We start from the raw sequence: 16,445 nt of genomic DNA, 5'->3' as shown, positions 1-16,445 counted from the left end.
TTAAGAGGAGGAATATAGACGTCTGAGCGAGGCACTAGCAGAAGATGGCATCTACAATGCAGTCGGGTTTGCTTACAAAAGTGATTACTATGACCCATCGCAGCCCACAGAGGAAGAGGAGCTTGCTAAAACAGAAGGCAAGTTTTGAATGAATTAGAAGATAGACACAAAATGCTGGAGTAACTCAGTGGGGCAGGCAACGTTTTGGGTCGAGATTCTTTCAGACTCTAGAGACTGGAAACTCACTGGTTAGCTCACCAAATTGCACCTCTGGAAAACTAATATGGGATAAAAGCATTATTTCTAAAATTATTTTGCAAAATGTATGTAAGAGTCAGTCTGAAGAAGGGTCTCGACCCGAAACGTCACCCATTCCTTCTCTCCTGAGATGCTGCCTGACCTGCTGAGTTACTCCAGCTTTTTGTGGATAAATACCGTTGATTTGCAAAATGTATGTCTCGTTCCCACACCTTACACTTCCTTATCTCTGCATGTTCCACTCCCCAACTGACTGGAGAAGGGTCTTCGACCCGAAACGTGGCTCATTCCTTCTCTCCAGAGATGCTGCCTGTCCCACTGAGTTACTCCAGCATTTTGTGTCTATCTTCGGTTCCTTCCTACAGATATTGAATGAATTATTTTGCTTATTTTTCATAGGTATTCCACATTCGTAGTAATTAACCCATATTTTAAATGCACACATGATTTGCAAAATACACATCCAAAATTAAACCATTTAATGTGTTAAAATATAGAATATTCAGTAATTGAATTACAAAAAAAACAAAGTGTTGGTAATGCTAAATTCATCAAGCAACATCTCAGATACCGATTTAACAATAATTTCAAAAAATATTTTAAAAACATTTCTAGTAACCAGAATGACTGCTTGTTTAACAAAAATAAGTTGACTATGGATTAGTGACAGGCAATTTTTACTTAAAATGTTACATCTTGGTTATAGACATATTGATTTCTGTAATTGATGTTCTATTCTTTTTATGTTCTGTGTAGCAGCTGCGATGGAGGATAATGTGGAAGATAATGAGGAGCCATACACTGCTCCCAGTGGGTTGCTTGTGCCTTCTGATGTTGAAGTTGTAAGTATCTAAAGTTCCTTGCAATTGTTTCATGTAGCATGTCATTGATCATAGTACAGAAATGTGCTTAATTCTCACCTGAAAATGTGATTTGCAGTTGAATCTGTCAATTGAAAGAGTTCTGTTACATGATTATGGTGTAAATTTTGCTGTAATTTTTGGACAAATTATGGAATGATAGAATGATAATGGAGGGAGTTTATTTCATGTAAAAGCAATGCAGCTCATTCCCCAAGCTCTGGAAATCCTTCACTTCAGATACTTATTCAGGTCCCCCTTGAGTGCTATAATGAATTTGGCTGCAGGAGCACTGCAGCAACACATTCCACATCCTCATCACAGGCTGTGTGTGTGTGGGGAAAATCCTGGGTCTCCTAGCATCAACTGGCTCTCCTCTGGTTACAGTGAGGATTCATTACGGGTGCTGTCTGTACGGTGTTTATACGTCCTCCCTGTGACCGCGTGGGTTTTCTCCAAGATTTTCGGTTTCCCCCCACACTCCAAAGACGTACAGGTTAATTGGCTTTGTATAAGTGCAAATTGTCCCAAGTGTTTGTGCGGGATAGTGTTAATGTTCAGGGATCGCTGGTTGGTGCGGACCCAGTGGGCCGAAGGGCCTGTTTGTGTTGTATCTCTAAACTAAAGATTATAGCTGATACTCTAGTCTGCTGTGGATAAAATATTTAATTGAACACAATTAGTTTTGAGGCTGCTTTCCTATGATGCAAGTTGTTGTGATGTTGTCACAACTTATGTTCTCATTCTCTCTACAGCCTGCAACATCCAAAATGCACGCCATCATTGAACGCACAGCAAAATTTGTCTGCATGCAGGGAACACCATTTGAGATCATGCTTAAAGCTAAGCAAGCCCGGAATTCTCAGTTTGACTTTCTGGACTTTGATCACTACCTGAATCCATACTATAAGCACATTCTCAAGACCATGAAAGAAGGAAAATATATTGCTCAAACGGAAAAGAAAATAGAGGAGAAAAGGAGTAAGTTATTTCTGACAGATTTCCATTACAAAATCTATTGTGATCTTGCATTTTGATAGATGTTGCTTTCTGTGAAGTTGCACGATGTTGCTGTTGTTTAGTTTTCAGTAGCATAGTTGAAGAGGGAAGTCATGTGCCATTTATGTTTGTGAACTAGAGAACCCAATGAGACTGAAAGAGAGACACAAGGACAAGAGAGAACTAGAGAGACACAAGGAAGTATAGATGCTGGAAACCTGAATAAAACACACAGTGCTGGAGTAACTCAGCGGGTCAGGCAGCATCTGTGGAGGAGATGGGCAGGCAATGTTTTGGGTCGAGATTCTTTCAGACTCGAGAGACTGGAAACTCACTGGTTAGCTCACCAAATTGCACCTCTGGAAAATTAATATGGGATATAAAGCATTATTTCTAAAATTATTTTGCAAAATGGATATTCATCAACAAACCTGAACGTTATGTCTTTCATTTTAAACAAAAATGAAGATAAACAGCTAGATCAGTTTCCTTCCTGCTGATAAAGACTGAGCGGCAACATCCTTACATAGAGGATAGCGTAAGGGTATATTTAGAAAGACTTGGCAGAATTAGACTTGGATAGCAAGGATTGCTGACGGGCAGGCTGTGCTTGCCTGTTGAAATTCATTTGAAGATGTTATCAAGCTCATGAGTAAAGTAATAAGATTGGCCTGCAATGTTTGCTTAAAAAATATATTTCATTAAATCCCACGTAACATTTAATTAAAAATCATTATAGTGCTTGTCATGATTACTCAATGGTTGAAGAATAGTAAACATAAAATAAGAAAAAATGATTCTTGGACTGCCAGGGTGTAATGCTGTGCCTAATGGATCGTTGTTGAGTGCCCTTTCTATATCTCTATGTGACTTGGACTTTTGGTTATTGTTGTTAATTTCTGCCAGTGTTTGTAGGGCAGGACACAACTTATTACTGATGGCACATACAAAGTTAGAAAGTAATGTAAGAACATAGGAAGTAGAAGTAAAGTATGTGTCCCTTCTTGCCTATTCTACCTGGTAAAATCATAGCTGATCTTTTAATTTATGTTCCTGCATTCATTATGTGTCTTCTGATTTGCAATATTAAAAGTGTTTGATCTTTATTTTAAACTGATTGAGTGTCTGAGCCTCTCCAGACACTTGAACAGAGAATTCCAAAGATTCATTTGCCTCTGGGTGAAACAATGTTTCCCCATCCCAGACCTGCATAGTCCACCCCTTATTTTGAGACTGTTACCCGTGTTTCTAGATACTCATGCACAGATAAACATCATTCCTGCATTTACCACGAGGTTCACTACTCTCACGTACAGGCCCAGCCTACGAAATCTTGCCTTGTAGGATTAACCCCACCAAACCAAGTATGGGATATCATGGTGGAGTTTTTCCAGAGCATGAATTTTTCAAAGCTCACAAGTGAAGTGGAAGAGCTGATGTTAGAAACAGTGAAAGGTCCAAAAGAAGAATGAATTATATTCAGTGGCTGCCTCCACAGATGCTGCCTGACCCGCTGAGTTCCACCAGCAGTTTGTTCCACCAGCAGTTTGTTTGTTTTTGTTCCAAAATCGATGGGATTCTTTACAGGAGGCCGAGAAAGAAAGATGTTTTGACCAAGGCAGTTGATAGTGGTGGGAATATCTAGCTGAGTTGCAGCCAAAACCAGTTCACCCATGCTCTTGTATTAATGGAGCAGGCTCGACAGATTATATGGCATTCCCCTGCTATTGCATTCTTGGTATCTGTGATAGAGCTTGGTTTAATCACGACGTTCATCAGGATGTTAACCACTGTCTGGGGATTTGAGTTATGAGATTATATAAAGCAGGCTTGTTTCCTCTTAGAATAAATAAGGAGTAATTTAAGAGATTTTTGGAAACGTGCAAGGGATTTTGCCCAGGTAAATTGTGTTGAGCAAGAAATGACAGAAAATGAATTAGGATGTGTAAAACGGTGCTGGGATGTCGAAGTCTTCCCCTTGAGCAAAGTGCACTGGATAGCTCAATTGCTGACAATATTTGTAATTAAATCTAAGGATATTTAGTTAAATTGGGTCTTTGGAGCTGCAGTCAGATCTACCAGGACCTCATTGAATAGAAGAAGGGCATGAAGGGATGAATAGCTTTGAGCTGTTGCTCCATTCCATTATTCATCAAGCACATAAAGAAACAAGTGGGGAAAAATAACAAAGTGCTGGAAGAACTCAACGGGTCATGCTGCACCTGCGGTGGGAATGGGCTGATGATGTTTCGGGTCAGGATCCTTCTTCAGACTAAATGTCGTGGGAAGGAACTGTTAATAGACAATAGACAATAGGTGCAGGAGTAGGCCATTCAGCCCTTCGAGCCAGCACCGCCATTCAATGCGATCATGGCTGATCACTCTCAATCAGTACCCCGTTCCTGCCTTCTCCCCATACCCCCTCACTCCGCTATCCTTAAGAGCTCTATCCAGCTCTCTCTTGAAAGCATCCAACGAACTGGCCTCCACTGCCTTCTGAGGCAGAGAATTCCACACCTTCACCACTCTCTGACCACTTCCTCATCTCCGTTCTAAATGGCCTACCCCTTATTCTTAAACTGTGGCCCCTTGTTCTGGACTCCCCCAACATTGGGAACATGTTTCTTGCCTCTAATGTGTCCAATCCCCTAATTATCTTATACGTTTCAATAAGATCCCCCCTCATCCTTCTAAATTCCAGTGTATACAAGCCCAATCGGTCCAGCCTTTCAACATACGACAGTCCCGCCATTCCGGGAATTAACCTAGTGAACCTACGCTGCACGCCCTCCATAGCAAGAATATCCTTCCTCAAATTTGGAGACCAAAACTGCACACAGTACTCCAGGTGCGGTCTCACCAGGGCCCGGTACAACTGTAGAAGGACCTCTTTGCTCCTATACTCAACTCTTCTTGTTACGAAGGCCAACATTCCATTGGCTTTCTTCACTGCCTGCTGTACCTGCATGCTTCCTTTCATTGACTGATGCACTAGGACACCCAGATCTCGTTGAACTCCCCCTCCTCCTAACTTGACACCATTCAGATAATAATCTGCCTTTCTATTCTTACTTCCAAAGTGAATAACCTCACACTTATCTACATTAAACTGCATCTGCCATGTATCCGCCCACTCACACAACCTGTCCAAGTCACCCTGCAGCCTTATTGCATCTTCCTCACAATTCACACTACCCCCCCAGCTTAGTATCATCTGCAAATTTGCTAATGGTACTTTTAATCCCTTCGTCTAAATCATTAATGTATATCGTAAATAGCTGGGGTCCCAGCACCGAACCTTGCGGTACCCCACTGGTCACTGCCTGCCATTCCGAAAGGGACCCATTTATCCCCACTCTTTGCTTTCTGTCTGTCAACCAATTTTCTATCCATGTCAGTACCCTACCCCCAATACCATGTGCCCTAATTTTGCCCACTAATCTCCTATGTGGGACCTTGTCGAAAGCTTTCTGAAAGTCGAGGTACACCACATCCACTGACTCTCCCCTGTCAATTTTCCTAGTTACATCCTCAAAAAATTCCAGTAGATTTGTCAAGCATGATTTCCCCTTCGTAAATCCATGCTGACTCGGAATGATCCCGTTACTGCTACCCAAATGCTCAGCAATTTCGTCTTTTATAATTGACTCCAGCATCTTCCCCACCACTGATGTCAGACTAACTGGTCTATAATTACCTGTTTTCTCTCTCCCTCCTTTCTTAAAAAGTGGGATAACATTTGCTATCCTCCAATCCACAGGAACTGATCCTGAATCTATAGAACATTGAAAAATGATCTCCAATGCTTCCACTATTTCTAGAGCCACCTCCTTATGTACCCTGGGATGCAGACCATCAGGCCCTGGGGATTTATCAGCCTTCAGTCCCATCAGTCTACCCAAAACCATTTCCTGCCTAATGTGGATTTCTTTCAGTTCCTCCATCACCCTAGGTTCTCCGGCCCCTAGAACATTTGGGAGATTGTGTGTATCTTCCTCAGTGAAGACAGATCCAAAGTAACGGTTTAACTCGTCTGCCATTTCTTTGTTCCCCATAATAAATTCCCCTGCTTCTGTCTTCAAGGGACCCACATTTGCCTTGACTATTTTTTTCCTCTTCACGTACCTAAAAAAACTTTTGCTATCCTCCTTTATATTATTGGCTAGTTTACCCTCGTACCTCAACTTTTCTCCCCGTATTGCCTTTTTAGTTAACTTTTGTTGCTCTTTAAAAGAGTCCCAATCCTCTGTCTTCCCACTCTTCTTTGCTATCATATCATATATATACAGCCGGAAACAGGCCTTTTCGGCCCTCCAAGTCCGTGCCGCCCAGTGATCCCCGTACATTAACACTATCCTACACCCACTAGGGACAATTTTTACATTTACCCAGCCAATTAACCTACATACCTGTACGTCTTTGGAGTGTGGGAGGAAACCGAAGATCTCGGAGAAAACCCACGCAGGTCACGGGGAGAACGTACAAACTCCTTACAGTGCAGCACCCGTAGTCAGGATCGAACCTGTGTCTCCGGCGCTGCATTCGCTGTAAAGCAGCAACTCTACCGCTGCGCTACCGTGTTATACTTCCTCTCCTTAATTTTTATGCTGTCCCTGACTTCCCTTGTCAGCCACAGGTGTCTCTTACTCCCCTTAGAGTCTTTCCACCTCTTTGGAATAAATTGATCCTGCAACCTCTGCATTATTCTGGTTAATGCTGGTTTAAACCGAAGATAGACACAAAATGCTGTAGTAACTCAGCGGGACAGGCAGCATCTCTGGATAGAAGGAATGGGTGACATTTCGGGTCGAGACCCTGCTTCTTCAAACTGATGGAGTAGAGAGGCAAAGCTGGAAACAAGAATTGGGGGTGTGGCAAAGCCTACCTATCACTTGCCAGGCGTTGTCCCACCACCACCACCTCTTTTCCTGCTATCTCCCCCTTGCGCCATCTGTCTAAAGAAGGGTCCCAGCCCAAAACGTCGCCAGTCCATTGCCTCCACAGATGCTGGCTGACCCACTGAGTTCTTGCAGCACTTTGCAGATGCTGTGATCTTGAGCAAAACGCAATCTCTATCTCCAAGAAATATGTGGAAGAAATTAATTTAGAGGGAAATTAAAGGGAAATGAAAAGCGGAGACTTCACAGGTTTGCTTCAAGAGAATTTATTGCATGATATCGTGGAGAGATGGCGGCAGTAAACTGCACACCAGTTCTCTGTCTTCACAGCAGAATTAGCCGACACCATCCCCTCTCCGAGCCAATCATAAGCCCCACATTTACAGTAACATTTCTATGCCACTAGTGGTAGGGGGCACGGGTGGTCTACTGTAACTTCCCACAAAGGAAAACAAGCTTCATTATCTCCTCTACTATTTCATGTTTACATTTACCATCACCCTCCAACACACTCCCAGTCAAGAGGTATTACATCTAATCTTACTTTGCCGATTCCCACAAACCTCTTCTGCACCTGGTCAACCAGAGATGCCTATTGTCACATCCAAGCACCCTTTTGTTACCTTGTACACGGTAGCGCAGCGGTAGAGTTGCTGCTTTACAGCGAATGCAGCGCCGGAGACTCAGGTTCGATCCTGACTACGGGTGCTGCACTGTAAGGAGTTTGTACGTTCTCCCCGTGACCTGCGTGGGTTTTCTCCGAGATCTTCGGTTTCCTCCCACACTCCAAAGACGTACAGGTATGTAGGTTAATTGGCTGGGTAAATGTTAAATTTTTTTTTAAAAATTGTCCCTAGTGGGTGTAGGATAGTGTTAATGTACGGGGATCGCTGGGCGGCACGGACATGGAGGGCCGAAAAGGCCTGTTTCCGGCTGTATATATATGATATGATAAATCAAAATTAAGTAAGGAAGGTTATTAATTTTTCCACAAAATATGTGGAGCTAATCCATGATGTCATGGAATTGTACAGTGCAGAAGTCCGTCAGCCCCGGTTGGCACAGCAGGTGGAGCCAGCCGCTGCCACTTGGCACCAGGGAAGCACGTTTGATCCTGATCTCTGTGTGGTTTGCACGTTGTCCCTGTGGCCTTGTGAGTTTCCCCCAACATCCCAAAGACGTGCGGATCTAGGTTAATTAGCCTCTGTAAATTGCCACTAGTATGTTGGGAGTGGACAAAATGTGTAGGAAGGAAGTGCAGATGTGGTTTACACCAAAGACAGACACAAATGCTGAAGTAACTCAGTGTGACAGGCAGCATCTCTGGAGAGAAAAGATAGTGCAATAACATAGAACTAGTGTGAATGGATGATTGATGGTCGGCATGGACTCGGTGGGCCGAAGAGCTGTATCTTTCAATCAATCAGCTTAGGGTTGAGAATTAGCAATTATCACTTGTGGATCATTCAGATTGATTACTCCAGCAAAATATTGTATCAATGTTGCCTTATCCTTTAAGGCTTGTCTCTGGGGAAAAATAATTGTTTCATGGCTCAGTGATTACTGTTTATTGAAACATTTTATAATTTTTACAGAATCTGTAACAGAATCTGGTGAAGAAGATGATGATGATAACGATGGTTCCTACCTCCATCCGAGTCTTTTTGCTTCTAAAAGTAACTCCAGATTGGAAGAACTAACGAGGGTGAGTCCACGAAGATCTGATTTTACAGTTTCAAATTCTTCCAGGTTAAACTGACTAAAATCCCGTTTCCAGGAGTGACGGTACTCCATCTCAAGTTTCTCCCAAGTTTTGATTTACAGTATAATTCTAGATAAATATCAGATAATGCAAGTGAGGCTTGGACTTGAGTTTGTTCTATGAAATAGCCAATACCTCTATAATAACTTGCAAATTAAATGCTGCAGCTTTAGCATGACGAGTTGGCAGGAGAGTCGGGATTACTGACAGATGTAATTGTGTGTTTAGCCACTGAAAGTAATGGATCCAGACCATCCGCTCGCTGCTTTAGTGCGGAAGGTGCAAGCAGAAGCCAAAAAGGAGCAAATGCTGCAAGAAGCCAGCATCTTGGAGGCTGCAGCAGCAGCAGCAGCAGCAGCAGCAGCAACAACAACTGAAGAATGCACTTCAGATTGTAAGTATGCAGATAAATGCTTGCTGCTCAACTCGATGTGTGCGTACCAAACTTGATGCGGCCTTGAAGGCATGTCATGCAATTGCTCAATATTTATTATATTGTCAAGTGGCATTTGGCCATCACATCTGAGAACAAGCTCAGATCTTTACTCGCACGTGGATTTCATGCATTGCTCCTGAATTCGGCTTTCAATTGCTTCAAAAAGGGCATGTTAGTATTTTCTGTTAGCTGAGAGGACATTCCACTTATCTGAAGAAAAGATCAGATGTTTGGAAGCGGGCATTAGAAACATGTCGTTGAGATTTTGACCAGTGAAGAGCAGACGTGATGAACAGCAGTCATCTTTTTGTTGTACGTATCTTGTGTAATGATTGATCTGACTAGACGGTTCAGAAACCACAGTAGATATTGTACTAGAATTGATTAATCAAGCAGGTAAGTCTAAACATATCTTATCAATATTGTTGGCTATGTTTGATCTGTGATTTGTAATAAAGATTATTTGTTGAAATCTTGGATCAATATTTAAGGTGTGAATTATTGTTGAATAACTGCTTTATCATGTGTGAAAGCAAACATGACAACATCAAGACATGGCTTTCAAGGGTTATACACATTGTATTTGTGGCTAAAAGAGAGTGAAGTCTTGAAAAAAAAAAAGCTGCAGGCTTTTGTAAAATTAAATAAATGCTGAAGTACTCGAGTCGGGTCACATCTAAGTGAAGGGAAACAGTAATGTGTGAGGTCAAAGATTCTGTCATCTTCAGTCTTGATAGGTTATGAACGAGTGAGTGAAAACCCTGTAAAACATGATGAAGGTGATGCTGGGTCACAAGTGGGAGAATAATAACATTATATTGTACAAAGTCTTTTTGTAATGTATGAGATGAGGGCTCCAACACGATCGGTAAGCACACAAAACACATGGAATCTTCAACAAAAACCGTTAAAAAGTGTTGAACTCAGCAGACCAGTCAGCATCTGGAGAGGGAAGGAACGGGCGACATTTGGAGTTGAGACCCTTCTTCTGACTTGTGGAGTGGGGGAGCAAGCAGGAAAAGAGAGGTGGGGGCGGGACAAAGCCCTGCAAACGATGGGTGGATACAGGTGATGGGGATGACTGGTAGATGTATGGAGTATGTGACAAGGCTGGAGGTGAAAAGGAGACAAAAGGGGGTCAGGCAAGACGTGAAGAGGAGCGGTCGAAATTGGGGTTAGGAGGGAGAGATAGATCAGCCATGATTGAATGGCGGAGTAGATGTGATGGGCCGAATGGCCTCATTCTACTATTCCTTGACCATATGACCTTAAATGTTAAACTAGGGGAAGGGAAAGAGGGGAGATAAACGAGAAATAGAAATCTGAAATCAGTCTGAAGAAGGGTCTCGACCCGAAACGTCACCCATTCCTTCTCTTCCGAGATGCTGCCTGACCTGCTGAGTTACTCCAGCATTTTGTGAATAAATACCTTCGATTTGTACCAGCATCTGCAGTTATTTTCTTATAATAGAAATCCATGACCCCCTTGCCTGGCAAAGTATGACAAGTGACAAATTGAGAAAGGAAATGTTATCTGAGTTCAGTTTAGTTAAGAGATATAACGTGAAAACAGACCCTCCAGCCCATCAAGTCAGCACTGACCTGCGATCCCCACACACTAACACTATACTATGCACTAGGGACAATTTACAATCTTTACCAAAGCCAATTAACCTACAGACCCGTACATCTTTGGCGTGTGGGAGGAAACGGGAGCATCCGGGGAAAACCCACGTGGTCATGGGGAGAGCGTACAAACTCCCTACAGACAGCACCCATAGTTTGGATCAAACCCGGGTGCCCCCCACCTCGCTGAATTGTTTCGTGGCAGTGTAGAGTTTAGAAAAATGGTGGCTTTGAAGAAACTCTTCAAACTGTTAAAAGGTTGCATTTGTGTATGTATGAACAGTGGGAGTGGAGAAAGCTGTGCTGAGATTTTCAATGTTGCAGCCCCAGCAGCATTGAGTCATTGTGCTGTGACGTGCAGAATGAAATCTGATTATACAGCTCAGCAAATTAAGTTTTCCTTCCTTAGCAATGATCTGCGTTCGACCCCTTCCAATTAGCGATGCTTCAAATGGAATGATAGGACCTGTGCTCACTTTTGGATATTTTCCCATTTTTAAATTATACGTATAAAAATTTGCAGCTTTAATCCTGATGACATACATTTAGTGCACAAGTTTATGTTGTAGAGATACAGCGTGGAAACAGGCCGTTTGGCCCAGCAACTCCATGCTGACCAGCGATCGCCAGTGCACTAGATCTGTTATCCCACTTTCACATCCTACAGGCTTGGGGCAATTTAGAGAAGCTAATTAACCTGCAAACCTGCCTACGCGTCTTTATGAGTGTGGGGGGAAACTGGAGCACCTGGAGGAAACCCACACGGTCAAATGCCGTACAGACTGCACCCGTAGTCCAGATCGAATCCTGGTCTCTGGCATTGCTCTACCGCTGCGCCACTGTGCTGCCCATTGGGACAAAGGAATGCTCTATTTAGGGTATGTTTGCCCAGAATACTAGTGAGGCAAGAGGCAGAGAGATAGTGCAGCTCAATACATGGCTAAGGAGCTGGTGCAGGAAGCAGGACCTCAGATACATGGATCCAGGGCAGGTGGGACCTGTACAAAAGAGAGGGGCTGCACCTGAACTGGAGGGGAACCAACAATCGGCACGGTGGCGCAGCGGTAGAGTTGCTGCCTTACAGCGAATGCAGCGCCTGAGACTCGGGTTCGATCCTGACTACGGGCGCCGTCTGTACGGAGTTTGTACGTTTCCCCCCGTGACCTGCATGGGTTTTCTCCGAGATCTTCGGTTTCCTCCCACACTCCAAAGACGTACAGGTATGTAGGTTAATTGACTGGGTAAAAAAAATGTAAAAATTGTCCCTAGTGTGTGTAGGATAGTGTCAATGTGCGGGGAAAGCTGGGCGGTGCGGACTCGGTGGGCCGAAGGGCCTGTTTCCGCGCTGTATCTCTAAATCTAAACTTTCCCGCAAGGAGGTTCACAGGTGCTGTTTGGCAGGGTTTAAATTAGAGTGGTGGGGGGAGGGGGGGGTGGATGGGAACCAGAGCAGCAGGTCAATGAGGGGAAGGACATGATGGGAAGGTAGAGGTTACTCTGACAGGCAGGATGGACATGGTGAAATCGATAGGCCCAAGTGTGGTTACTTCAATGTGCATGTGTTACTGGAGCCCGGGTCAGTGCGTAACATAATGACATTGTGGCCATTACGAACACTTTGTTACAAGACGGACAGGGCCAGCCTTTGTCGCTTACTCCCCCCATCTGCCAATCCCCATCATCTGCATCCACCTATCACTTGCAGGCTTTGCTCCACTCCCACGGCTCTTTTCCTGCTTTCCCTCCTCTAACTCCACCAGTCATGACTCGACAAGTCAGTTTAATTGATTGGTACTTAAAGATGGAAGTGACAGAAATCCATGAACAAACAGGTTGTCTTGTTATAGGGCACTATATGATTAATTTAAAGCCGAAAAGACTAGTTGAGTGAAGGTGCAATCAAGCGTTTTTGTACTCGTAGTTAATCCACATTGATTTAACCAGGTCATTAGCATCAATTGGTTCAAAAGCTATATTGAACACTAATGAATGCACACGTAGTTTGTCAAATGCTTAGTAAGGACTGGGGTATGATTTTTTATTTTATAAAGTTTGATGATAATTACTCTGTCCTCTGTTCTAATAATGAAAACAATTTTGTACGCAGCAGTCACATTTTTAAAGATGTACTCTGTAGCTGTTCTAATAAAGGGGCTGGTATAAACAAAAGTGAAAATTGACAGTTTCATTGGAGCGTTTTTGGAAGATTCTGTGAGCATTGTAGAAATAATAAGGCATGATCTTGATTACATTCTTCTCCATTACAGCATCGGTGACCACCATGTATTATGGGTATTACATGATGCCCGATGGTACTTACTGCCTCACGCCTCCTCCTCCAGGGATGGAGGTTGCTGGTTATTACAGCAACGAGCCTTCAGAGGCAGCTGCATCAACTACAACAGGGACTTTGGCAACGCCAGCATCTGGCACCACTCCTCCACCCCCAGAAGGGGACTGTAACAGTAGCCAGGGAGCCTCTACGACAACCACAGTCAGGTAAGGGACATTTTACACTCAACAATTAGCTTCCCCTAGTTTTAAAAGCGCACATGTGAAAGGTATAATTTGCATCAAACTATCTTGGCAGGTTTGGGAGGAATTGGGTATTGTAATAAAGTAATCCACCTCGAAACAATCTCCCTTCTTTCAGATTGGCAGCCCAGTTTGCACAGCTGGTAGAGCCACTGCCTCAAAGCACCAGAGACCAGGGTTCGAAACTGTGGAGTTTGCACGTGTTCCTTGTGACCTTGTGGGTTTCTCCAGGTGCTCCAGTTTCCTCCCGCATTCCAAAAATGTGTAGGTTTGTTGGTCAATTGGCCTCTGTAAATTGCCCCTAGTGTATAGGGAGTGGATGAGTGCTAGAACTAGTGACCGGGTGATTGATGGTCGGCGTGGAATCGGTGGGCTGACCTGCCTGTTTCCATTGTGTATCTTTCAATTCAATTCAATTTTTTAAAAAAATTATTACTCCAAAAGTATAGCTTGAGAGGTATGGATATGACTGACAAGGCCGGCATTTATTGTCCATCTCTAATGTCCCCTGAACCAAGGAGGCAGTTAAGAGTCAACCACTTTAGGATGTTTACCTGCAGGGCTTGGAGAAGCAGACGGAATTTTAATGGTAATCTGAAGGTGGCTGAGTGTTGACACAGGTGAGATTTGATAGTATACAAAATTATGAGGAACATGGAAGGACACAAAGTGCTGGAGTAACTCAGCTGGTCGGGCAGCATCTCTGGAGAACATGGATAGGTGACGTTTCACAGAGTGCTGGAGTAACTCAGCGGGTCAGGCAGCATCTGTGGAGAACATGGATAGGTGATGTTTTGGTTTGAGACCTCGCCCATCCGAGTTCTCTGAGGGACATACAGTATGTGAGGTAGGTAGTTGGAAATTTTTCCCCAAAGCAGAAATCTCTCAAATTGGATGTAGTAGGTTTAAGATAAGAGGTTGGAGGAGATCTAAGGAGGAACCTTTTCACCCAGAGGGTGGTTGGGATCTGGAGCAGATGGGCTGAGAGGGTGGTGGAGGCATAACATTTAACAAGTTGCTCAGTGATCACTTGAATCACCAAGACATGGAAAGCTGCTGGGCAGGTGCTGGTAAACGAGATTGATGTTTGATGGTCAGCTTGGTCACAGGGGGCTGAACAGCCTGTCCCCTTTCTGTTTGACATGGACTATGGTATTGCTATCACTACTTCTCACACTTCTTTAAATCCATGTTTATTTAAATGCATGGACTTGAGTTGCTGAATGCTTGGTGGTATTCCAACTCGTATCTCTTAAAGAATGGTTTGGAAGCCTGGTACACTGAACTGCTACACTGCCATAGTCCACTATGCACCATCTAGTTGGAGAGCATCCTTTCAATTCTTTAAAGAACAATGACATTTTAAGATTTTAAATAAAAGCAGCCAGATCACAATATTAATCAAAATGGAGGTACTGTATGATGGTGGATGTTACTTTGAGTGTGCTATAAGGATAAGTCAAGGAGCTTTGCATCAATGCTGAGGTAAGTTACTGTAAGAGATTCTGAGAGGCAGGATTTATTTGCATTTGGATAGGCTGGGACTAGTTGGAGATGACTTTATCCATGGGAGATCAGGTCTCACAAATGCGATTGAGTTTTTTGAGGAGATGAGCAAGGGCATGTTGTCCACATGTCCAGCTAGGGCCTTGGCAAACCCCCGCATGATAGGCTGGTCAAAGGGCCAGAATACATGGGATTCAAACCAAAAGTGTGAATTAATTTAAGTCTTAGTAAGAGCCCAAACTATTTTATGGTAATCAAATAATCTTAATTTATTGCTGTCCAGTTTGCACTCGCCTTTATCCCTTGCAAAAAGCATTAAGAGCTTGCAGACTGTGCTCTGACCTTTTCATGTAGCCCCCAAACATATCTCATCCCCAGGGTACCGGACACATGCTCTGCCTGGTGTCTCCAGCCCCATGTCCCACCCTGGATGGGGAGCAAGAGGTGAAAATTAAGCTTCACCGTTTTTAACTGTTGTTCTGACTGGTTTTTTTTGCTGGAGATAGGGGCTTAAAAGTGCCCCAAAATAAAAGAATCATTGGGGGACAAAATGCATTGCTAGTTTTGTCAAGGAAACCTGCATGTAAATGTTCACATTGTGTATGTTCACATTGGGCCTGTTGAGCTACGGCAAGTAAACATGTAATTCCTCTGTAGTCGGTACTTATGACAATTAAACACTCTTGACTCTTCAGCTTAGCATTCATAACATCCCATTGCACTTTGTATTGCCTTGAAAAATGCCAAACACGTCACACAGTCATTACATAAGATGCACTTGTTACAGCCATCCGTGATGTGCTGTCATTGGGCATTGACTTTGAAGGTTGCCCTTTATCAATTTGAAGTAAATACCAAATTTATTGTAGGAAAGCGTGATGGTTTTTTTTAGGATGGCTTGAGAAGAGATTTGTAGCATGTTGTACTGTCACTATTTTTTACTCGTTTGTACACCTTAATTATCTTGTATTTTTTCAGTGCTACGACTGTGGTTCCTGTTATCATTCCTCCTCCTCCTGATATCCAACCAGTTATTGACAAGCTGGCAGAATATGTGGCCAGAAATGGAACTAAATTTGAAACCAGTGTGAGAGACAAGAATGATACGCGGTAAGAAAGTGAAATAATTAGTTAAGTTATGGAAACCAACATTTCAATTTACATAGAAACATAGACAATAGGTGCAGGAGGAGGCCATTTGGCCCTTCGAGCCAGCACCGCCATTCATTGTGATCATGGCTGATCATCCACAATCAGTAACCTGTGCCTGCCTTCTTCCCGTATCCCTTGATTCCACCATCCCCCAGAGCTTCATCTAACTATTTTAAATTCATCCAGTGAATTGGCCTCCACTGCCTTCTGTGGCAGAGAATACCACAAATTCACAACTCTCTGGGTGTTATTCGGTCAATATGGTTTCCAAGTCGGGATGGTGTGAGATGTTGGGGAGGTGGTGACATTCTAGATGTTTGCTGTTGTGTTTCTCGGTGGCAGTAGTTGTGTTATGGCAGGTGCTATTCATGAAGCATTTGTAGATTAAATATGCTTCAACCACAATGCTCCTC

At 43.3% G+C, this 16,445-nt stretch overlaps 2 protein-coding genes across 9 annotated transcripts in view; one reads left to right on the top strand and one right to left on the bottom strand.

Annotated features, from left to right (window-relative positions):
- The window catches only part of mmp17a (matrix metallopeptidase 17a), a 285,416-nt gene that overhangs the window by 150,893 nt on the left and 118,078 nt on the right, over positions 1-16,445 (bottom strand). The window lies entirely within an intron of this gene.
- sfswap (splicing factor SWAP) overlaps positions 1-16,445 on the top strand; it is a 108,285-nt gene that overhangs the window by 6,154 nt on the left and 85,686 nt on the right. For all 7 annotated transcript variants that reach the window (XM_078421403.1, XM_078421401.1, XM_078421400.1 and 4 more), the window contains 7 exons: positions 6-137; positions 1,015-1,100; positions 1,874-2,099; positions 8,611-8,720; positions 9,006-9,171; positions 13,107-13,338; positions 15,859-15,990. In XM_078421403.1, the coding sequence (XP_078277529.1) occupies positions 6-137; positions 1,015-1,100; positions 1,874-2,099; positions 8,611-8,720; positions 9,006-9,171; positions 13,107-13,338; positions 15,859-15,990 (1,084 nt within the window). The remainder of the gene's footprint in view (positions 1-5; positions 138-1,014; positions 1,101-1,873; positions 2,100-8,610; positions 8,721-9,005; positions 9,172-13,106; positions 13,339-15,858; positions 15,991-16,445) is intronic.

Source organism: Rhinoraja longicauda, chromosome 25, assembly GCF_053455715.1.
Source record: "Rhinoraja longicauda isolate Sanriku21f chromosome 25, sRhiLon1.1, whole genome shotgun sequence".
NCBI classification, from domain to species: domain Eukaryota; kingdom Metazoa; phylum Chordata; class Chondrichthyes; order Rajiformes; family Arhynchobatidae; genus Rhinoraja; species Rhinoraja longicauda.
This window is presented reverse-complemented; position numbering and strand designations above follow the sequence as displayed.